This window comes from Lonchura striata, chromosome 7, assembly GCF_046129695.1.
Source record: "Lonchura striata isolate bLonStr1 chromosome 7, bLonStr1.mat, whole genome shotgun sequence".
Taxonomy (NCBI): domain Eukaryota; kingdom Metazoa; phylum Chordata; class Aves; order Passeriformes; family Estrildidae; genus Lonchura; species Lonchura striata.
Genome location: NC_134609.1, coordinates 37933462 through 37957376, shown reverse-complemented (window position 1 = coordinate 37957376; position 23915 = coordinate 37933462). Strand labels below are relative to the sequence as shown.

At 45.8% G+C, this 23915-nt stretch overlaps 1 protein-coding gene across 2 annotated transcripts in view; it reads right to left on the bottom strand.

The window, feature by feature from the left end:
* The window catches only part of PRKG1 (protein kinase cGMP-dependent 1), a 380420-nt gene that overhangs the window by 292754 nt on the left and 63751 nt on the right, over window positions 1-23915 (bottom strand). For both annotated transcript variants that reach the window (XM_021537071.2, XM_021537070.2), the window contains exon 2: window positions 20564-20730. In XM_021537071.2, the coding sequence (XP_021392746.1) occupies window positions 20564-20730 (167 nt within the window). The remainder of the gene's footprint in view (window positions 1-20563; window positions 20731-23915) is intronic.

Below are 23915 nucleotides of genomic sequence, written 5' to 3'. Positions count from 1 at the left end.
TGGGCATCCCTGGAGTGGTGTCCAAATGGTCTCAGAGCTCTGGCAGCCTCAGGGCTGTGCCCATTCCCTGGGGAGCCTGGGCAGTGCCAGCACCCTCTGGGGGAAAAACTTTTCCCTAATTTCCAAATTAAATTTTCCATGGAAGGGAAAGGAGCTACTAAGTTGTCAATTTCTGAGTTTTGCCTCAGCAGAACCAAGTAGGAGACACAGGCTCTAAAAAGCTGAACTTAATAGGACTGTTAATAGGTAACCTCAGTTGGTGCAGAAGGCAGACAGAGAAAGGGGAGTGATTAAATCAACCCACATTTACTTAAGGAAGTCAGATGAGAAGTTATTTGAAACAAAGGGGAACAACACAAGAAGTAATGGGAGCTTTGAGGGAGACATATCCATAAAGCTCCCTCACCAAACTGCCCCTCTGGCCATTGGAGACCCCATTAGTGCTCCTTAACCACCTCAGTTACTGACTGCTGGGCTGGATTTCCTGGAAATTCCCAATGCTGGCAAAAGCCTGGGCACTAACACAGCCATAGCATCCCAGGGTGGGTGAGGCTGGAGGAGCAGAGTGGGCAGCTGGTGGCACCTCCCTGCTCCAGCAGGGCCATCCCAGAGCCCAGGGCACAGCATGGTGTGCACACAGCTCTGCCCCAGCCCCAGGGAGGAGAGCCCCCAGGCTCTGTGCACAATGTGCTCAGGGCTGGCACTGCCCAGGGAAGAAGTTGTGCCTCCTGTGCAGGGGGAATTGCTGGGGCTCCTCTCCAGCCTGAGCAGCCCCAGCTCCCTCAGCCTGTCCTGGGCAGGGAAGGATGGCAGCAGAGCCTCTTTTATCCCCCGGGATGTGTTGTAGCCTCGCTTCTCCAATTAAACAAGCATTTCCTCTATAGATTACCAAAATACCCACTTGGAGCATCCTGCTACTGAGTGAAGCTCCAAGCACCAGAGCAGTGTGGCACTCTGTCTCAGCACAACCAGTATCTTCCCTTGGCTTTCCTCCTCCTAGTTTGACAGGATCATAATGGAATGGAACAAAAGGGGTCCTTGTCATCCACACCCTCTGAAACTTAGAGAAGCAGAGGCTGTTTGACTCGGGTTTGTGTGGGGCACAACACCCCGGGCTGATACATGGACAGAAGAGTGATCCTTGCCCTCAAATTCCTGACTTTCCTTAGGCACTCCCAGCTGTCCTCAGCACTAGCCATTACTTTGTGCCTTGTCCTGTTATTTCTGGACTCTGGAGTTGTTTAAAGAGCACAAATGAAGGTGCACAAGCACTGCTGACCTTTCTTTGAGTGCTCAGAAATGCTGTATCTGTAAGGATACGAAACAGCCAGGAAATTTTTCATCTTTTATTCATCTGACTAGCTCTTATTGCAAAGGAATTGGGAAACTGAAAATCAGAAACTTTGGACAGACCTGGAAAGGAATTGAAATGCAAATGCCAGCAGCTTAGTGCAAAGACAATGAAACTCAACACATGGACACCAAGTTACAACAAAAAATTCATTAGAAGAGGTGTCTGACTAGACAAAAAAATGAGTAACTTTGTTCAAATCATGATGGCAGAGATTTCAAAGGCCTACTTTACAAAATAATCAGGAACTAAATATTTAATGGAAAGCTTCACTGGACACCTGGTGTGAAGTGTAAGGTTGGAGCCATGCCCTGGCTGTCCTGGGGTTTATCCCAGTTACAAAACTGTCTCTGTGCCCCACACACGGAATTTCTGAGTACCTTTCACTGGGAACACTTCACAGAATCACAGAATCTCTGGGTTGGTTTGGAAGAGATCTCCAAGATCAAGTCCAACCCAGCCCCAACACCTCAACTAAACCCTGGCACCCAGTGCCACATCCAGTCTGTTTTTAACACATCCAGGATTGGTGACTCCACCACCTCCCTGGGCAGCCATTCCAGAACTTCAGCACCCTTTCTGTAAAATACTTTCTCCTGATACCCAACCTATATTCCCTTGGTGCAGCTTAACACCGTGTCCTCTGGTTCTCCCAGTGCTGCCTGGAGAAAAGGACCAAGCCCACCTGGGCACAGCCTCCTTTCAGGGAGTTGTAGAGAGTGACAAGGTCACCCCTGAGTCTCCTTTTCTCCAGGTGAGCACCCCCAGTTCCCTCAGCCGTTCCTCACAGGGTTTGTGTTCCCAGCCCCTCTCCAGCCTCGGTGCCTCCTCTGGACGCGCTCCAGCGTCTCAACGTCCTTCCCAAACTGAGGGGCCAGAGCTGGACACAGCACTCGAGGTGTGCCCTCACCAGGGCTGAGTGCAGGGGCAGAATGAGCTCCCTGCTCCTGCTGGCCACACCATTTCTGATCCAGGCCAGGAGCCACTGGCCTTCCTGGCCACCAGGGCACACTGCTGGCCCATGTTCAGCTGGCTGTGGACCAGTGCCCCCAGGTCCCTTTCTGCCTGGGCACTGTCCAGCCACAGCTGGACTTCAGGCAGTTAGCAAGGCTCTCATTCTCTCCAAATAAGTCTAAATGGGTGACTTCCATCAGCACAAAGCCTCTGCAGTGCAGCTCTCCAGCTGCTCGGCTCCCCGCTCTCCCCACTCCAGGGTTATCAGTCTGTTCCCAAGTGTCCTTGGGGATGAAGATGCTATTTTGGCCTCCATCTCTGCACACTGCCTCATCCATCCTCCCAGAGCTTGATGAGATCATTGTCTTGAGTGCTGCGAGGAGTGAAGAACACACCAATTTCCAGCCACAACTGCTGGCCCTGCATGCTAAGGGCTGGCTGGCTCAGGGGATGTCAGCCGGTGTGCCAAAGAGCTGCTGGGAAGGGCAGGAAGGAAGGAGAAATTGCTCCTTGGATGCCTTGGCCACAAAGTTTGGAAACTCTGAGGCTTCACAAGTACAGTGTGAAATGTGATTTAACACAGGAGGTGTTATTCACAGCAGTGTGAGGACGATCCAAAACCCACACTTGTCCCTGAGTGCAGCAAAGGCATCTGGCACAAGCGTCCCGGCACGACTTTGGGTGACAACGCCTGGTTCCATCAGCACTTGGGATAACTCAGAGGGAAGTTAAAATAGAAATTGGCACAATCAGCAAGATCAGAGAGCCCCTTGCACTGTACAAAAGTGTGGATTTCATTCCTGGCAAAGCCAAGGTTTTCCAGCTGCCCGGCACTGCTGATGAACTCAGCACATCAACTCTGGTGACTTCTGACTGTACTCAGGCTGTTTGCCCCAAATGCATTCCTGACACTCCTCCTTCCAAATTCCAGTCACTTTTTACCAACCTGGTACAGAATGATACAATTAGGACAAAATCCCAGAACGGTATGGGTTGGAAGAGATTTCAAAGTCCATCCTGTCCCCAGCCCTGCCATGGCAGAGACACTTGCCACTGTCCCAGATTGCTCCAAGCCCTGTCCAACCTGGCCTTGGACACTTCCAGAGATCCAGGGGCAGCGAGTTCTCTGTGTCTGGGATGTGCAATTATGCTGCCCCAGCCCTTCCCCAGAGCCACCCAGCACGGCCTGGAGATGCCATCAAGCTCTCCAGACAGGACAAACATCCAAAGTGCTGCAGGAAACACCAGCTCCTCCCTTTTTGAGAGATGCTGGGAAGCTGTTTGGCAGGAATGTTGACCTTCTTGCCAGATGTCCAGATCAGTAGCCAAGTATTTCTTCCAATGATGCTTCCAAAGTCATGGGTATTTAAGAGCAATAAAGAAGAAAGAGGATAAGGATTTTGCTGTACAAACATGATCTCAGCTTCATCTGCCCTCCTCAAGGACCTCCAGCCAAAGTGATCTCCACAAGGATGAGATGTTTGCCATCTCTCCCCCCAGACCTGCAGGCAGCTCAGGAGCCTCCCTGCTGGCAGCAAAAATCCACTCGGTTTCAGTTAATACGCCAGAGAGGAGCCTGTGGTTTCTGAGAAGCTGAAAATGAGCATCTTCCAGAAAAACAAACCCATAATAAACAGCCCAATAATGCCTGACTGCTTTATCTCCGTCACACACAGTAAAGCACAGATTTTCTCCTAGACCACATTCAAGACACAAATCCATTTAAAAGCAACAGCTCATAAACACTCTTGCCACAAGTTTTGGGGGCTTGGTTTTGTTCGGGGCGTTTTTTTGTTGAAAGGACGCAAACCCAGCAATTCTGAATGTCTGAAAGGCTGCAATTGCTGCCAAATCAGAACTGAATCAGCTATTAAACACCTCTACAAATTACCCTGATGTCGGGAAAACAAGCCATGCCCATGTTAGCCAGAAACATTGGAGGCTCTAGGATGAATCACAGCAGTGACGTGGCTGCCATGCTTGAAAGGACACAGTCATGACTTGGGGACGTCACCAGACGGCCCAAAACAATCACCCACCAAGACATATTTTTTCATAGCTGCTCTCCAGAGCTTTTCAGGTGCAAGGCTGGTGTGTGCTGTGATTTATTTTGGTCTGGGAAAGCAGCAGTCTCACCTTATCGGATACTTTATCGACCCATTAAGTAGCAAATTCCTCTTAAATCTTGCTTTTTTTTTTTTAAGTACCTTCCAAAAAGTAAACAAAGGCACTTAAAAGGTCACAGACAGGTTTTCTTTCCTACACATGAAAGATGGAGGCATTTTTAAGCCTGCCAATATTTTCAAAGCCTGCACCATCTCCAAATAGCTGGGAGAAGAGAAAATGTCTTTCTGCACCTGTATTTTCTTCCCCTAAATGAAAGGGTTGTTTCATGACCCACTGAAAATTATGAAACAGATCAAGAATGACAGAAATGTTTTCAGGCTGAGGGAAAAGGGACTCCTGTGGGCAAATGTAATTCATCTGAGGAGGGGATGGCAGACTGGGTCTGAAATCAATGAGGTGCTGAGCGATCTCCCCGAGCTTGGAACAGCAATCATGTGAAATATTGGTGTATCCAAAAAGGGAGGCAGATGTTGGCATCTGCTTGTGTGCAGGAAAACCAGAACCTGCATCTCCTCAGGAGTTCCACCCCAGGTGAGACCCAGCAGGTGCAGAGCCATGGATTGGGAAGGAAGGATGAAGGAGAAAAGCAGGACACTGTCAGAGGGGTGTTCCAGCACCCAAATGTCCCACAAACACCACCTGGCCCACAGTCCCTCACACAGAAAAGGAAGCCAAGATAGCAGAGTGCAAGTCCAGAGCAGAAAATGGGATTTGTTTCCAAGAAAATCAGACTTGGAAGCGCAATAAAGCCTTTAGCCACTGGTCCCTTCCACAGGGTTTGGCCAGCAAAGCACACCAAAACAAACAGGATGGTTTTTCCCTGGATTACTGATGATTATGGAATTGCCCAATATGGATTCACTTAGGAATATTCAACAAAGGGAGCCACTGCCTAATTTTTGGTGTGCAACCTGCTGGGAACAGCTGCTTTGAATACTGATCACCTGAGCAGATTAATTCATAATTAACGTCTGCATGGAACCTGAGGGCTTCTAAAAATAAATGTCTCTTCCCAGCCAGGACAGTTGGGATTTGTTTTGTTCCTTTGGAGGTGAAACCCAACTCTTTAGGAATGTGCTGTGCTTTTCCAGGCTGAGAGTGTTGGGGAGACCCACAAAAAAACCCTGAATCCCTTAGGTTTTGTCACTCTGATGAATCCTGTCAGGCTCTGCCTTGGAGACTCAGGCTCAACCTGCTTGCCAAGGTAACACTGCCTTGTTCACATCACTGAGTGCTCCTCTTTCACCTTGCTCAGGGTTTACTCCATGGTTTGGGCAGGTTTACAGCTCATCCCAAGGCTGGGTGTCCACACGGAGCACAGACTCCATCCCCATGCTTCCTCTAACAGGGAATTTCTCCTCCTCCAAACCCTGCCTTCATTTACCTGCCCCAAGCAGGTAAAATGACTTTATTAGCACAACCACTCTGCCATTCCATTCCAGCAGTCAATAAAACTCTTTCTGTCTGTCTGTGCTGCTTTTCCTCAACAGCTTTATCTGTTTGCTGATCGTTTTTTCCCATTCACTGAGACACAAATCCCACAAGCTGTTACTCCATTCCCCAGGTTCCCACAGTGCAGGAATCGATCTCTTTTGAAAGACAAACCTAAACTGCCTTTCCTGAGGCCAGCATTCCCCTCCCCTCACCTCCCTGGGAGCCTTGGCCGTGTTGGCTGTGAAACAAAACCATTTTTGAGGTTTTTAACCTGCACAGGGGAGCCGAGGGGAGAATTCCCATCCTCTGAAATGGATTCCTCTGGATTGCACAGCAGCCCAAGGAGTTGTTCCCTGGCACAAATAATAGGCCAAACACTCCAGTGGCTGTTTGCAGCCCACATTTTAGGTTATGGAATTGCTTCTTGCTGAGGTTATTCTTGAAATTAGGAGAGTTTCAGACTGCCTGGGAATGCAAATGCTTAGGGCAGCTTAGCAACAACAGCTCAGGGGGTGACTTGTAACAATGACAGAAAGAAGAAAATTGGGAGGATTGGGGGAAAAAAGCCTCCTGCAAGACCTTTGTTAAAGCTTGTCAACAACAGAATCTGGCTGATCTTCCCCTGTAAGAATTAGGTCTAACTTTGGTAAAGACCACAAAAAACCCTCATTTTGTCAGCTAAAATAATTTCATTTCCACATGCAATACTTGAATTACTGTATGGGGAAAGTGCTCAACAAAGCAATCCCTGATCACATAAAGAAATTTGGAATATATCTTGAGATCAAGACAAACCACACAGGAAGGACTGGGTGATTTGTGGAATTTGTGGAATTGTGATCAGGAGGTCATTCAGGAAGGCTGCAGGGGGAAAAGACAGCTCTTTTCAAAGACACAGAGAGATCATGTAGCCAGAGAAGAAAGTGCCCAGTGATGGTCGGGCTGGAGGTGCTTCCACCTAGATTTTCTCCAGGACAGCAGCCTAGCACATTTGGATTTTCAAATGCACTTTGCCTTGATAATAGCTCCAGTATCAATATTTTTAACCGGCAGAGCTATATCAATATCTTTAACTCTCCTGAACTTCCCACAGCAAAGACAAGCTGTAAGCACTTCTTATGCTTCAAGAAGCGGCCCTTAGCTCTGGAAAGCACAAAGTTTTAACCCCAAATCCTGAATCATGCACCAAAGGGGAAAAGTTCTGTTAAAAAAGAACACATTGAACCGTTTCTGTCCAAGAGAGTAACAAAGCACAGTGTTTATATTCCCACTTATCAGGAAGATCCCTTGTGTCCCAGTTGTTTCCTTTTGGTTTTTCATTATGCCATTAGTCAGCCATGGAGGCCTGAGGGGTGGAAGTGTTCTCAATATTCCATCAGAAACTCTCCAGACTCCCCATGACTGGGACTTTCAGCCCTATCCAATATGACCTGGAGGAAAAATCACTCAGCTTCCCTGATGGATGACTTGAGGCTTTCCCAGCCAGATGTTCTACCTGCACATCCCCTTCTCACCACAGAACAAGCAAGGAAAAAGCTGAGACACTTTGCTTTAATCACCTTCATTTAAAAAACAATCATTAAAGTTTAATTTTTTCACCAGATAACAAATTTAGGTGTTTTTTTCTTCCAGCAAATGCCAGATTTCAGATTGTTTTTGTGATGGAAAGCCCTGAGGAGGAGCTGTGGTGTCCATTCCTCCAGGCAACACCAAGGCATCCCAGCAAACATTTGTGCCCAGCTCACCACTGGGAACAGGGAAGGTGCAATTCCCTGTAAAAGCACTCAGGGAATTGGGGAAAACTCTCATTTAACAAACCAGTTCTCTTTTCTCTGCCCAACTTTGATGTCCTGAAGAACTTGAGCTCCACAAGGAGAAGCAGGGCGTGCTCCCAGCTCCCAGTGCTGGCTGTGTGAGGGGAGGATGTTAGAATTCCAAGCAGGCTGGAGGCAGCAGCAGCAATATTCCAGCACATTAGCAATCATCTGCCATGGGGAGAGCTAATTTTTGCCTCATTAGAGCCTGATATGAATCTGTGATGTTGAACAGTTCCTTTTGCAGCTGCTCCCAACCTGTTCTGGCCAGGTTTCTGTGGTAATCACTAGGCTGAACCAGAGCTGGGATGTTAGGAAAGCATTTCTTTCAGAAGAAACATGGTAGCTGTTAATGCACACCAAGATTCAGTGAACCCTTCTGGTTCTTTAAAGGGTACCTTTTCCATGCTTCAAATCTTTCCAGGAATCAGGAAGGACATCCAGGGATGAGCAAGCACAAGGTATCACAAGCCACCAGGGATATATTCCAAACATCCTGAATGTAGCAAAGCTGACAGAACAAATGCCATGGAAGGAAATAGCTACATCACATTAATAAAATTACACATTCCCTTAGGAAGAGAATCATAATTGAAATGTAAAACTGTCTACATTTCCTTAGGAATTGTTTATGTCAAATTTGCATCTTGTCTTTCACCACTGGGGGGAAAGAAAACCAAAAAGCCACAACCTTTTTTTGCTCTTAGGACTTATCTGTTTGGGTCTGCTGGTGACTCCTAATTCCCAGATGGTGGAAAGCCCCTCACCCTGGCACACTGACATTCCCTATTCCCCTTCTCCACTGTACAAAGCAACCTGCCCATGGCAGCAGATGGAACTGGATGAGCTTTAAAGCTTTGTCCAGACTGGCCTTGGACATTTCCAGGGATTGGGAATCCACAACTTCTCTGGCAGCCTGTGCCAGAACCTCCCCATTATGGGGGATAACACCCTGAATAAACATAGGACAATCCAAATCAGTCTGACAGGACTGTGAGAAACCCTAACACTGATGCTTGTCACTCCCACAGCACTGTCACTGCATTAACTTGTTTATTCTGAGCTTTTAAAAACCGTGATTCTTTCCACTCTTTATGGAGCTCTTAAAATCACTAATTTGTAATATTGGAGTGAATACTCCCTGATTTCTATTCTGGCATCAGAGCCATTCCTGATGCAGATATCCCACAGTCTGACAGCTGATCTGCATAATGTGGTGAATGTACTTATAACTCATCTCCAGACAGGGAAATAAATCTCCAGCACCTCTTTTTGCTGTGTGCTGCAGCACAATGCACAGCTCTGGAAACGCCTCCTGAGTGCCAATTCTGACTTGTAGGGTTCAGAAAATTAAAACTGTATTAGGAAACAGATCATTTTCCTCGCTTACTCAGGGGGAACAAAAGCTCAGCAAGAGTTTTTAACCATTAACCTGTTTAGATGTCAGTAACCCTAAGGAAAGGGATTTCTCCTATCCATGGGGTCCAGCACAGGAGGGACCTGGAGCTGCTGGAGAGAGCCCAGGGCAGGCACCAGGATGAGCAGAGGGATGGAGCAGCTCTGCTGGGAGGAAAGGCTGGGAGAGCTGGGATTGTTCACCTGGAGAGGAAAAGCTCTGGGGTGACAAAACTGTGGCCTTGCAGAGCCTGAAAGAGCCAACAAGAAAGATGGAGAGAGCCTCTATACAAGGGATGGAGTAACAAGGGGGGATGGCTTCCCAGTGCCAGAAGGCAGGGATGGATGGGATGTTGGGAAGGAATTGTTCCCTGGCAGGGTGGGCAGGCCCTGGCACAGGGTGCCCAGAGCAGCTGTGGCTGCCCCTGGATCCCTGGCAGTGCCCAAGGCCAGGCTGGACAGGGCTTGGAGCAGCCTGGGACAGTGGACAGTGTCCCTTTGAGGTCCCTTCCCACACTCCTTCCTGCCTTGGCTTGATCTGCACCAGTCAGTCCTCGGTGGAAGTCCCAAAATCCATATCCCGTTCCACACTCCATTGCCTCCCATCAGCTTTCATTTACTGTGAGATTTTATGTTCTGCTTTGGCCCCAGCTCTCATTCTCTTTTTCAGCCTGCCTTGTTTGAGGCCAGAGCACGAAGGCAAGGTTTCACTTACTGCTCATCTTCCTCTGGTAAATAACGACATTAAACAGAGCATGGAGACAGCAGCTCGGTGACAGATGGGGCTGTGCTGGTTCGTGTCACCCAAGGACCTGGCTCAGAATGCTAACACATGGAAATCACCCAGCTGCGCAACTGGGAAGCAGATCTGGGGACCAGGAAAAGGAATGAAGAGTTCCAACCCTGCTTTTTCTGTCAGTTAAATCAGAGGCTTTCCTGGAAGTGTTCAAGGGCAGGTTGGAGCACCCTGGGGCAGTGGAAGGTGTTGCTACCCATGGCAAGGAATGAAACATTCTTTAAGGTCCCTCCCAGCCCAAACCATTCTGGCATTTAGGATTTATTTTACTCAAGACAGAAAACCGAGATTACCACTAAAATTTAAAAGGCAAAGCAGCACAAGAAGCTGTTGGGACTTCTGAGCACTCCCCATCCCCTTGATCTTCCCAACCACCGCCCAAAGCTCCTGAGGAAACCCCAATGCTTTTTGTTCCAGTTGACAGAGCACAAGAGCAGGAAATAAATGATCCTCCCAGCAGCAATGATGAGCAAAGTAAGTTCTGCAGTGTTAAATATGTTCTGCAGTGTTAAACATGTTCAGCCAAGTGGAGTCTGTGAAAAAGGCCTGGTTTTTCCAAGAAGGAAAACAATGTCCTGGAGAGAGCTGACAAATGATAATAAGCAGAGGCTGCTGGTGGAAAGCAGAAAATAAACTTCCTTTCTTTTCATTCATCATGCAGCAAGTCCACTTGTTCCCTCCAGATGAACATTCCCAAGGACATCATCTTCTCTTATCTTGTACCAACCAGGAACTAAAACATTCTTTGCTTAAAAAAAAATGATCTTCCATGGATTTATTCAGTCCAAATTTAAACCCAGGAGTGCAGTGTTAAATGGAGATCTCTGGAGATGTTTCTCATTTCCAGGGCACGTTGACCTGTTGGCTCTAAAAAATCTCTATCCTGGGGCCTGACACTTGGGAATTCTCCTCAGCCACTGTGGAATTTTTACCCCATGGGTTACTACAGACCTCCAGGGATCATTGGAAAACTTAAATTTCAGCAGTGATGTCAGTTTTCCATCTTACTTCTGCCAAATAAATCCTAAACTTTGGATTGGAAGGAACTTTAAGGTTCATCTCTTTCCAGCCCTGCCATGGGTTACAGGTTTAGGGGCAGAAATGGTTCCATAATCCTTAGGAACATTTTTTGCAGGAACTCCTGCAGTAAATTCCTAAGTTATTCACCATTTTCAATGGACACAATCCTGTGCCAGGTGCTCTGGGATGACCCTGCTGGAGCAAGGATGTGGCACCAGATGTCCCTTCCCCCTGACTTGTCCCATGATCCTAAAGCAGCAGGGCTTTGCCATAGCAGCTCCTCAGTCCCCACTGCACATTTTTAATCCACATTACACCCGGACTTCCCTTTTCTGAAGGGAATAATTGCCACAAAAGAACAGGGCAAAAGAACACAGGGGTTTGGGCTGAAAACTGGGGGGAAAAAAACCCTAATTTCAGTCAGATTTGAAATAGTTATCAACAAAAGCTCCTGGACCTCTCCATCCCCCCAAAAATGTAATGAAAAGAAAGAGCTGGGAGCAGAAAAACAACAAGCAACAAAAAATACAATTAACTTTAGGAAGCCTGTTATATATCACTACCAGTAAAAATAAAAAAAGATCCCCACAATTGAGGCAGAAAATTACTTCAAGTTACCTCCTTCTCCAAGATAAGAGTTTACAGAGTTTCAGCAGTGATAAAGAGTCCCTTGTGGAGCTCCTCTGGAAGGATGGGGCTGCAGAACCACCCCAGGATTATTGCTTTTCCAGATCTGCAGCATCTCAAATCCCGGCTGCTGCTGCTATTTAGAATATGGGAACGCTCACCCACTGTTATTTCATGTTCTGGTAGCTCCACAAAATAGCTTTTACAGTCAGAACGGAGAGGTTATGAAAATATTTAGCACAAGGATGGCAAACATCTTATTTTTATTAGTTTTTTCCATCTTAAATCCAACGTGTTCTGATTGCATTTAATTATCATCTGTGCCTGGATGTGTGAGAGCAGCAGCTGCTGGGATACACTGTAATTTCCATTATTTTATATAAATACAGTGCAAACATTGATCTGACATTTTGATTTGTTTCCTGAGAGCAGAATTCTCATTTTTCCCCCAAACCCATCTGCCAGGGCTGCAAAGAAGTTGCAGATCAGGACCCCTGCACATCAAAGCACAGGAAAAATCAGAAAACTTTACCAAATAATGCAATGCAAACATCTCCCACCCCTCCTAGTTTTATCCTTTTGTTTGGATTGATTCTCAGACCTGTCTGTGTCAAACATCTGGGCTGCACAAAGCCTTGGCCACAAAAATCCACGGGAGGTTTTTCCCACAAAAAAAAAAAAAAAAAAAAAAAAAAGGAAAATAAAAAGAAAATGCAGGAAATGTTCTCATGAGCTTCCCCTGGGGTAAAGAGATGTTCAACCAAGATGAAGTGTTTAAGGAGCATGGAAAAGTTCCCTGGGACCAAAAGGAATGGTTTCCTCCATTTCACCCATTCCTGCCTGGAACAGCAATGATGAAGTTACAACTCAGCAACTCTTTGGGATGAGCTCCTGCAGGAAACTCTGCAGGATTCCAGAAGAAGCAGGAGCTGATCCTGATGGGATCCCTTCCAGCTCAGGCTATTTGGTATTTGTACAACTCTGACCCAGCCTCTCTCTCCTTCCCCTTCCCAAAATTGGTGATTTTGAGCTCTCTCCCCCATAACTAAGAGCAGGAACAAAGGGCACAGAGCTCCCATGGTCTGATTATTTTTGTAGATGAGTTTTCCAAGCAAACAAGGAATCCAAAGCCAGTGCAGCCCACCCAAAGGGAGCTTTTACTGGTCCTTTAGTGATAGTTTGGAGTCTAACACTGGTATTTTTCTATCTGCACACACAGCCTGAGTTACAGAGCCCTGGAGTTGAAGGGGCACAGCCAAAGGTCAGAATCCTCCATGCTCACTGCTGGGTTGAAAAGTCCTTTTATTTCACATTTCACATGTGGGAGCCGCAACAAAAGGGAGTCATGGAACAGCAGGGGGGACAAGAAAGACATTTGTGCCTCCCTTTCCAGCTGCTATTATTAATAAAATGAATGAGGCTTTATCTCCCCAATTTCTTTGGTAAATAAAACCTCCTTCACCACAAAGCAGCCTTCAAATAACTGCTGAGCAGTACAGAAAAAAGGCACATCAGCTATGATCTTATGTGGGGGGAAAATCCATTATAATTAAAATTGTCATGCAGTGGGAAATGTTTTGGAAGAGGTTACACCTATCCACTGCTTTCCCTGGAGAGGGGGAGATGGGTATCTGGCTGCCTAGGGATGAAGCAGGTTGTAGGAAAGCATTTACAGAATGATTTATCTGTTTGATAAACTCCAAGTTCTCCTCCCCAGCAATGAATCCTTTCAGCTTTTGCCAAGGCTGCCCCAGTTTTGTGTCAGTACCACACTGCAGAAAGACTCAGAGAGGCTCAGGTAATGATTAGAGGAGTAAATCACTGTGAATAGGAGCAGATCCCAAAGAAAGCCAGGCATTCACTGGGAAAATGAAAGGAATTCTCAGGTCAGCTCAACACTCAAACTTCTACAGCCCTGCAGAAGAACCTGCCAGCAGGCCCCTCTCATCCAATTCCAACAAGAATTTGTGCTGCCAGCAGGACCTGGCTGAGGACAGAGACACCAGACTTTGCTCTTTGGTGGATTTATATCTGTATAAATCATCTAATACCCTCCAGTCCCTCCTCTCCTCTGCTGGTCTGGAAACACCTCCACAAATTTGGGAAGTCTGAAGTCATCAATCCCAGCTTGGGTTCCATTTTCTTCTCCTCCCTACCAAATACTGGCTTAGTTAACCAAAGGTTAGGATTTCCTTGCTGAAAAGGGATGACTTCACCATTATTTCTTATTGCATTTTAAGTGCTGCGGTTTAGTTCTGCAGCTTTAGAAAATAACTGCTGGATACAGAATATCAAACCACATCTGTCATAAGCCCAACCATCCTTTCATATCCAATTTCATCTCATGAAATAAGTACAAGAAATGTTTAATTCACCATCACTAATATGGGTAAATAATACTCTTGGAAGAGTTAATAATAAGACACTGTAAAATTAAAATAACAAGCTGATAACAGTGGAAGATTTGCATTCCATTGCCCCATTGGGTATGGCAGGACAACCCAATTTCTCCAGGAGGCAGGAAACCCATGAAGCCTGCAGAGGAAAGAACCCTGATCTGACTCCTGCCCAACCCTGCAATACCAGGATGAAAGAAACAACAATGAACAGTACAAAAGCAGATGAAAGCACGAAACAGGAGAACAAAGAAGAAGCTGCTGCCACTGGACGTTTTCCCAAATCTCATGGGAAGTCCAGGGAAAGGCAGGCTCCTTGGAGAACAGCAATTTGTTGGCAGGCTGTGCAGAAATTCCCACATTGCCATAATTTCTAATTGATTCCTTGCCACACTGAGTGTCTGAGGTTGGAAATGGGGGTTGTTAGGATTGCAGTTATCCTCTGTTCATTGGGCAGTTTTTCTTTATCTCTCCCACAACCAATCCCCCTCCAGGAGATATCTGCTGTTAATTGGTCATTAATAATTAATTATCTTCTGTTCATGGGCCAGTGAGTGTCCCTGAATGGCTGAGAAAATTCCATCATTCCATGAGGAGATGCTCCATCCAGGGGGAGGAGCCAAACATTCCTACCTGGATATAATCTGAGACATGGAACAGCACAGCAGCCTTTTCCCCCTGCATTCCCAGAGGAGCAGCTTCCTTCCCCCTGCATTCCCAGAGGAGCAGCTTTCTTCCCCACTGCATTCCCAGAGGAGCAGCTTCCTTCCCCCTGCATTCCCAGAGGAGCAGCTTTCTCCCCACTGCATTCCCAGAGGAGCAGCTTTCTTCCCCCTGCATTCCCAGAGGAGCAGCTTCCTTCCCCCTGCATTCCCAGAGGAGCAGCTTCCTTCCCCCTGCATTCCCAGAGGAGCAGCTTTCTCCCCACTGCATTCCCAGAGGAGCAGCTTTCTTCCCCCTGCATTCCCAGAGGAGCCCAGGCCCATCTCCCCCAGCCCTGGAGCTCCAGAGGAAAACTCCCCCCTTGTGCAGGATCCTGCTCCAGCAGAAGCACAGCTGGCACTGCAGGAGGGCTGAGCCACCCTGGGATGGGGCTGTGTCACCTCCCTGACACACAGGTCCTATTCTCACTCTGTCAGTGTTTGATTTTTTTTTTTTGTACTATTGCATTTGTGTTTTTAATTTTCCTAGTAAAGAACTGCTATTCCTGTATCTTTGCCTGAGACCCCCCTAATTTCAAAATTATGGTAATTTGGAGGGAGGGGGGTTACATTTTCCATTTCAAGGGAGGTTCCTGCCTCCCTCAGCAGACACCTGGCTTTCAAACCCAGACACTGAGCTCCTCCAGACACAGAGTGAACACCCCCGATCTCCACAGCCAGCACTGGTGCAGTGAGATGCTGTCTTGGACATCTGCTCGGGACAGCAGATCCAGACCCCTCCAGAGGAGGTTCAGAGGCTCAGGTAGAGCCCAAAGCACCTGCTCTGAGAGGCAGAACAAGTCCTGGAAGCAAAAGAGCCTTGATTGTGTTGGAAAAGCCCTGACTGCAAGGGATGCTGTTACCATCACCTTTCACAGTGCCCCTGGGAGATGCAGAGAGTTGGGAATGTTATCAGAAATGTACTTGGAAAAAGCACTCAAAACTACCTGGTCCCACACCAGAAAGGAAAAAATTTCCCATAGGAAGCCTAGCAAGGGCAGTATTTGGGCACAGAGGATGAACCACAGTCTGCAGCCAGGAAAATCCCACCTGCAGAGGCTCAGCTCCATCTCTCCAGGTGTGATCCTAGAGCATGACAGTGACCCAGAATGTCCCTGCACACACAGAGCTCAGCCAAACCTGTGCCAGGGCCTGCCCACCCTCCCATGGAACAATTCCCTCTCAATATCCCATCCATCCCTGCCCTCTGGCAGTGGGAGCCATTCCCTGTGTTCTGTCCCTCCATCCCTTGTCCCAATTCCCTCTCCAGCTCTCCTGGAGCCTCTTTAGGTTCTGGAATGGGCTCCGAGGTCTCCCTGGAGCATTTTCCAGGTGAACACACCCAGTTCTCCCAGCCTTTCCTCCCAGCAGAGCTGCTCCATCCCTCAGATCATTTATGCTCCTTAAATCCAAAATCCAAACTCTGTTCTCCACAATTTGTTCATTTTAATGTATCATTCCCACCAAGCGCTCTCCCTGTGAGAAGGAGGATCTGTCTCACAAGACCCTCCAAGGGAATTAATCCTGTTAAATCAGATCTATAAAGAGAGAGAAGGGTCACAGGGAGGCGACACAAAGACTGAACACAGCACTGGGATGACTGCATGGAGCACCCAGGACTCTGCAGTGACCCTGGGGGCAAAGCAGGAACTGCCCAGGTGGGAAAAGGGAGATGTGGGAAATGAGAAGTGTCAGTGCCAATACACTGAGCATGAATCCTTGGGGCAGAGGCTGTGCAGGCACTGAGGTGATGCCTGGGGGAACACAGACAACATCCACGTGTCTGCTTTGCTTTGGGTTCAACAGGAAGAACCCCTGAGCCTCCCAGAGGAGCATTTCACCCCATGGAAGGACTCTCATTTGTCTCTGTACTTCAAACAGCCACACAGACCTTGTTTGCATTCCCTTATCAACCCCCTGCTCCATGATCCCACAGTTTCCAGGAACACACTGCTTCCCAAAACTCCCAGAAAGCCACATTCCCATGGGAAATCACAGATCCTTCCTTTGAGGGAGCCACCAAGAAGAAAGCAAGAGACAAAGTCACCTTTAAAAATAAAAAGCAAATCCCCATGACTGAAGGCAAAAATAAAAGGAAATTTAAGAGGAGAAGGGAAATGACTAAAACAGGGCCTGGTTCTCAAAAAGCTGCTTCTTCCCTCTCTATGCTTGCAGAAGCAGGAGCACACAGGGGATTTTTCTTCCCTCAGGTTCTCCAGGTGTGTGCAGAGCTGCAGCCTCAGGATTCATGTGCAGCACCTACTGCCAATACAAAACCATGAGCCACAAAAGAGTTAATCCAAGGAATTCTCCCTTCCCCCTGTGTCACTGAATTATTTCTTCCATACTTCATGGGAATGGCACCAACCCTAAGGGAGGACTCTTTAATACCTATGACTAAAATGTCTAAAAAAACTAAAAAAAAAACCTCTATTCTATTCTAAATTTTATCCTAAAAATATCCATTTATTCACAGGAGAGCCTCAAACCTGGACCTTGCCACCTGATTTCTCCACAGGATCTTCCTGCCCTAATCCAAGCTGACAGCCTGCAGCTGAGTGGCTCAGCCAGGGGAAACATTTGGGGTCAGAGGTGGGATATCACATTTATCCTCATCAGTGTGAGGCAGCACCCACGCACAGCTGCAGCCTGTCAACACCGCCCAGATCCGAGGTGGAGCTCTCTGAAAACACCTCTCCAGGCTGCCACATTTTGATCTGCTTTCAGCAAAGTTTTAGGAATGTTGCAAAGTCAGCAAATGCAAACCTACAAATTAGAAAATTCTCAGAATTCACAGAATCACTGGGTTGGGTTGGAAGAAACCTCCAAGATCATTGAGTCCAACCCAACCCCAACACCTCAACTAAACCCTGGCACCCAGTGCCACATCCAGTGTTTTTAACACATCCAGGGAAATGTTTAGGTTTTTTTCCCCTCAATGAAAAAAAAAAAAAAAATTGAGGTAGCAGACTCATTTATGGTTAATTTACAATAACTTTTTTTGGCTCTAAAAGCCCTCAGCTTGAAGACAAATAATCCATTGAACCCCTCTCAGAGCAGCAAACATTCTCCCAGGAAAGGGAATATAGCCAATAAATAAATTTATTTTCCTCTCACAATTGTTTTCCCTGCAGAGCTGAGAGTTCCAGTGTGGAGTAGTTTAAGGCAGAGCATCACTCATGTCCCTTTTTTCATTCCCAGCCTCACAGCCTGGAGGAATATTCCTGCTGGAGGGGGGCACAGCAGGGATGTTTAATGCTGCCAGCAGTTTCAGCCCCTGATGGGTACTTGTCACATCACAAATACATTCCTTCCCACCTTCAAAGCACAGCTGTAAGGGAAATTTTTTGGTGTTGCTCAAGGTTTAGGGCATCTCTTGACCCGTTCCAGTGAATAAGGAAAAGTTGAGGAGGTTTCTTGCTACTTTTTGAACACAAAGGGAATCAAGGGGTGTCCTCAGAGGGCTGAAGAACAGCACAGGCAGGGTGAAGCCAGAGAAATAAAGTGTTTTGAAGAATATAGTTTTTATTTTACATAATAAAGTGTTTTGAAGAAGCCAGAGAAATAAAGTGTTTTGAAGACTAGGATGTGGTGGGGTCAGAGCCTGAAAGCTTGAGCCATGGGCTCTCATCTCCCCAGAGGTGGAAATTTGGCCAGCAAGACACAGACTGTGGCTGAAGTCACTCCAGAATACAAAAAAAAAATTAAAAAATAAAATAAAGGTTTATTTGACTTACCAAAAGCAAAGAAGCTCTAAATTCAGGATTCTGCTTGCTGAGAGATTTCTACTTCAGCTCCTAATTCAAAGCTCTGGTTTGTGTCACTACCAGCTCAAACAGCAAGAGCCCAAGCAAGGAAGGGAAAAGGAATTAATGGAAAGAGGACAGCATTTATTTGATTTTTGAGAAAAAACCTCTGAGTAATACTCAAAAGATGGGTCTCTCCAGTAGAGTTTTGCAAAGAACTGAATTTTTATTTGGGTTTGCTGTGTTAATAATTGAGAGGACACAGAATGATAAACCAAAATGAGCTCTCATAACCATGGCCCAACCTATTTGATAATGTCCTCTCCCATTTCCATGACTTCATCATCACTCATTGCATTATGTCTAAACACAGACTATAAACTCTCCATAATTGGGTTTGCAAAGCATTATGCATATTTAGGGAGCTATCTAAATAATCTTAAATTAAGTTACAAAGCCAAGGGAAGAGCCGAGTCTTGCCCTCACACACACACAGGGCTGCCAGGAGAACATGGAAAACCTCAAGTGCCCAAAAAAATCCAAAATTTGGGTTTGACGCATGTTTGTTGCACAGTCATCACCACACAGCCATTTGCTAAATAATAATCATACATATTATAAAATCTATCAGCAGTAAGTGTTACCTGAGTAGCAAGCAGTGCTCAATACCCCAAACCATACCAGAAACAGTTCTGCCCCTAATTCTCCCCAAAATCCTCTCCAGGGAGTGGGAAGAGGCTGAGCAGGAGATAAATACACCCCAATTCCAACATGTCCTGTTCTCAGGGTTTTTTTCAAGGCACAGCATAGAACACAGCATCCCAAAAGCAGCCAGGCAGCAAAAACCCCTCTGGTGTGGAGGGAATTTGGGAAGGGAGCACAGAACTGCACAGGGCAAATCCTCCACATTTTCACTAGGAAGAAAATACTATTCAAGGATTATTCTGAAGCAGCTTTTTATCATCAACAGAACAGATTCTACACCTCAAAATAGTCTCTGTATTCAAAGGAGGACTAAAAACCTTAAACCTTTCCATGCAAACCTTAAATCTTTCCATGCAGTGCTGCAGGTGGAAACACAATTCACAGAAAAAAAAAACATTTCAATGTGCAAAATTCAAAACTATGAAAAACCAGAGGAATTAAACCTGTGCCTTGAGAAAGGACTTAACCTTAAAAGGACAGAAGCTTCAAGTTGTTTTGGGAAACCAGTGAGGAGTACTTGCAACTATACAGCATGAGGAATTTGGCAGGAAAGCTTGTTTAAAGGATGGCTTACTGCCTTGGAAAGATTTTTGTTTAAAAGAACAATTTAAGATATTAAAATATAGATGGGCAAGTGAAAAGATGTTATCTGGCCAAAATGTTTGAGTCCACCAGATAGCTCTGGTGAGGAGCAAGAAGAATTTGATAAGCTTTTATCTAATGTGGTACCAAATCACAGCAGGAAGGAAAAAAGGGATATTTCCCTCAGAACTCAGGATCAGCCACTCTGGATGCACATGAGGTTTGATCCAGCTCAGTAACTCTGACAGCTGCATGCACTTCCTTAACAATAAAAAGCACAAAGATACACAGAATATGCTCAATTTGACACGTGGAGAGTGAGACAACCCAGAAAGAAAACGACACCAAACACAAGGAGCTGGGATTTTGGAAAGGCAGAGCATTGGCAACATCTGCTAAAAGATTTTCACAAAGCTGAATGAGAAACCCCAGCACATCCTGTGACCAAGCAGATGAGCTGGAGCACAGGGGCTGTTCTTCCTTTGTGCCCAGGATGCACCAACACCATTTTCCATCCTACCAAACACAGCTCCTCTGGACAGCCCCATGTGCTGTACCCACATTTCCAGCTGGGAGGAGGCTGTGAGCATCTTCTCCCAGTTCCACAGCCATCCCCATCTCCACACCACCCTTCCTTCTGGTAAAATCCTCATTGATCCAGCAAACCACCACCTCCAAGCACAGGAATTCTGTTAGGGGGGGCTTATTCCAGTGCAGGCTTCACAGATTTCACCTCCTTTCTTTAGCCAGGCAGGCACACAAATCCAGGCAGAATTTTCCACACAAAAGCAGTCCACACGATTTTTAAGCAACCATATTTAGCCAACCTCTTTCTCTGAAACCGTTTTTCCCACGAAAAGTTTTGTCTCTAAGTGTTAAAAAAAAAGGAGTAAATAAGATCTTTCCCAACCCTACCTTCCATGACGTAGACCAGGGAACCCACATCTCCCTCCTTGATGATGCAGCTGTCCTTGCCATACTCCACGGGGTACATACAATCCACAATCTCCTGGATCTGGGACAATTCCAGGTTCTTCATGAAGTCATTATCAAGGATCGCTTCCTTTATTAGCTCCTTGGACCTGGGGCACAAATAAATTTAAAGCAAAACATCAGTATTTTCCCTAAAAATGTGCAGAAAAGTCAAAGCAAAAATGTATAGAGATGTCAACTTGTAATTATTTCTTGTAAATAAGCTTTAGATACGTCCAGCATTGCGATAAAAATAGATTTTGTGGAGTTGCAAAATCCTCTTTTAGCTACAAGTTTCACATCTACAATAACAGAGCTACTTGAAATATCTTCCATACACAAAACTGAAAGGAAGCACAAACAAGAAGGTAATGGATTTATTACTTGGTTTATTATATTTTCTATTAATTACACAAACTGGAGCACACCAAAGGGTGACACTGCACTGATTCTCTGAGTATTTATATTATAATCACCACAGGAGGCATTTGGCACAAAATCTCTAAATCCACTTGTGCAGGTGGACAACTGAGAATGTTAAATCCTGATCTAGACCAAAACTGAAGCTCCTCAAACACCTGCAGGCTGGAGAGCAGCTCCTCAGCCCAGGGGCTGGACTGTTCACAGCCAGCACTCCCTGCAGAGCCCGAGCAGCCAGGAGGGATTTAGCTGATGGAAAGATGAATATGAAGCAAAGTTTTCAGAGACAAACACATAATGGGTCGTGTCTTCTTGGAAAAAAAAGCCAAAGTGGGACTTGGGGAGACCCAAACTGTGGGAAATGGATTTATAGAGAAGTCTCAAAACCTGACAGAAGGCTCAGACAGTGTGCATCTGTATGCAAACTTTGAGATAAGAAATGCTGACTTAGAAATGCCATGGAATAAGACAGACATCGCTGAGAGAGAAATGGAACCAGAAACGAGTTTCTAAGGAGGGCCTTACAGATAAGACTAGATACTTTGGAGAAATAGAACTATGAAAAATGTACTCTAGTGTATTATAAACACTTACAGTGTATTATAATTTTAAAATAGTTGCCTTCTGATTGTAATAACATGAATTATAATATCTGTACTGTCCCACCCTTCTCCTAAGACTGCAAACAGAATAAAAGCTTTTTAAAATACCTCTCAGTTACCCCATCTCTAAACCCAAAAAGAGTTTAATCTGACAGCAAGCCAGCCCAGCCTTGGGGACACCACGGTCCTTGCACAGGGTTAGAGGCAGCTCAGGGTTCCACCCACCACACTGCCAGCTCCGTGAAGTTTAAGATTCTTTTTATTCCTTTGATAGTTTGGAGGTTATTTCAACACAGCTCATTCCACTGGGCACCAGAGGCCACCAGAAGTGACCCTGATGAAGGGCAGGAGGGGACAGGACCAGGCTGCCAAGGATGAGGTGGGCTCAGGATGGCACCAAACCATTCCTGAGTTGGGATCTGCCTTCACAGCCATCCCTGGCAGCCCAGCCCCTCCTGTGTGCCAATAAGGAGCCCAGGTAAAGCTGCACCCAGGGCAAGGCTTCCTTTCAGCAAAGTTGGGGGTCTGTAAGGCTGACCAGGTGCTGCATGGCCCCATTTCCTCCATTTGCCTTTCCCTGCTGTGCCTTGATTCAGCTCCTGCCTGTTCTTGTCAGCCACCCCAAATCCTCCTAACAACGAGCTCGTTATTGGTGTTGCCCAACTGGCCACCAAAGAAAGCCTAATTAAAGCTTTTGTGTTCATCATGTCAAGCTGCATTCCAGCTCCAGGCATTTATTTCATTCCAAGGCTCCAAATTTGTTTCATTTCTCCTTGATTAGAGTTGGGATTTCAAGTGGAGTTGCTGCAAAAGTCAAAAGACCCAAAAAGACTGTGAGGAATTCCTGGCCCAAGTCAAACTTCCCTCTGGATGTAGAGATCCCCAGCACAAAACAATGCTCTCCTTGATGGAACTGAAAGGATGTGAGGAGGAGTTGGGAAATTTGGTCCAAACAACAGCAAAGGAACAGGAAAACTCGGCTGGAGTCAATGAGCTTAAAGATCTTTTTCAACCTTTATGGTTCTAGTTGGAGGAGAAGCACCAAAACAGACCCAATGTGAACAAATTCAGGGAATTCAAGAGCTTAATATAGTACCAATATTCTATTAATAATAACATAATATGATCTCAGATGTGTAAGAGAACATCTGATTCTGTCTCTGTCCTCAACACAGGAATATCAGAGCAAGCTCAGAAGCCCCCAAATCATCCAAACCCTTTTAACCACCCCACAAAATATATCATCATGTAGGAAAACACATTGGCTGGGCCATCAATGAAACACAGCTTCATCTCTGCCACATCTGAGCATCCTAAAATTAAATACCCACAAGGAAAGGGATGGATAATAACTCAGTCATGCTTAAATGTGAGCAAAATAGGCTTTATTAGTAGGGATAATTGGTTAAGATGAGACTTTGACAACAAAGCCTGTGAGAAAAGCACCTCCAGCTGCCCTTAAAAAGTGCTGGCTAGAGTAACAAAACCACCTTGCAAGGCAGCTGCTTATTTATGAGAGTATTTTATAGAATCCCAGATTGCTTTCGTTTGGAAAAAAACCTTAAAAATCATCTCCTTCCACCCCTGCCACCACAGACTGAATCACCCTCCATAGTTTGGGAGCCCCAAACCCTTCGAGCAGGAAATATTCCATCCATCTTTTAGAATGGAGTAAGGAAAAAAACCCAGTTTGATATACTTGAAAATAAGTTGGTCCTAAAAATACAATGTCAGAGCTCCAAGCAGAGCTCCTCGATTGTTCCCTGTGAGAGAATAGTCATCACTCTTAATAATTCAGAAAAATTATTCATGCACTGTGGCTTGCCAGTCCCACACAGTCACACATGCCAGGCTTTCAGCAACTTCCACATTAGTTTATTATTATTACTATTATCTTTTCTTTCCCTGTAATTCACACGTGCCTTTTCAAATAACAGCTTTTTTTCTGTTGTGCTTATTCTCATGTACAATCCCAGGTGGGACAAGCCCTCCCAGACCAAGTCCAGCCTGTGCCCAATCCCCACCTTGTCACCAGCCCAGAAACACAAGAACCTCAGAGCACATGAATTAACGCCTAGTTCCCAATTATTCAAATAAAAAATTATAAAAAAATATTCAAATAACAAATGCTCCTCCAAACCACGCCATGCCTTAATCATCACCATGATTTCCACACATGCGAATGCAGGAATCTACCCAGTAATAGAGAATAAAAAGTATTTCAAATGGTTTAAAAAAAAATAAATCACACTCCTGCCATGATGAGTAAGTGC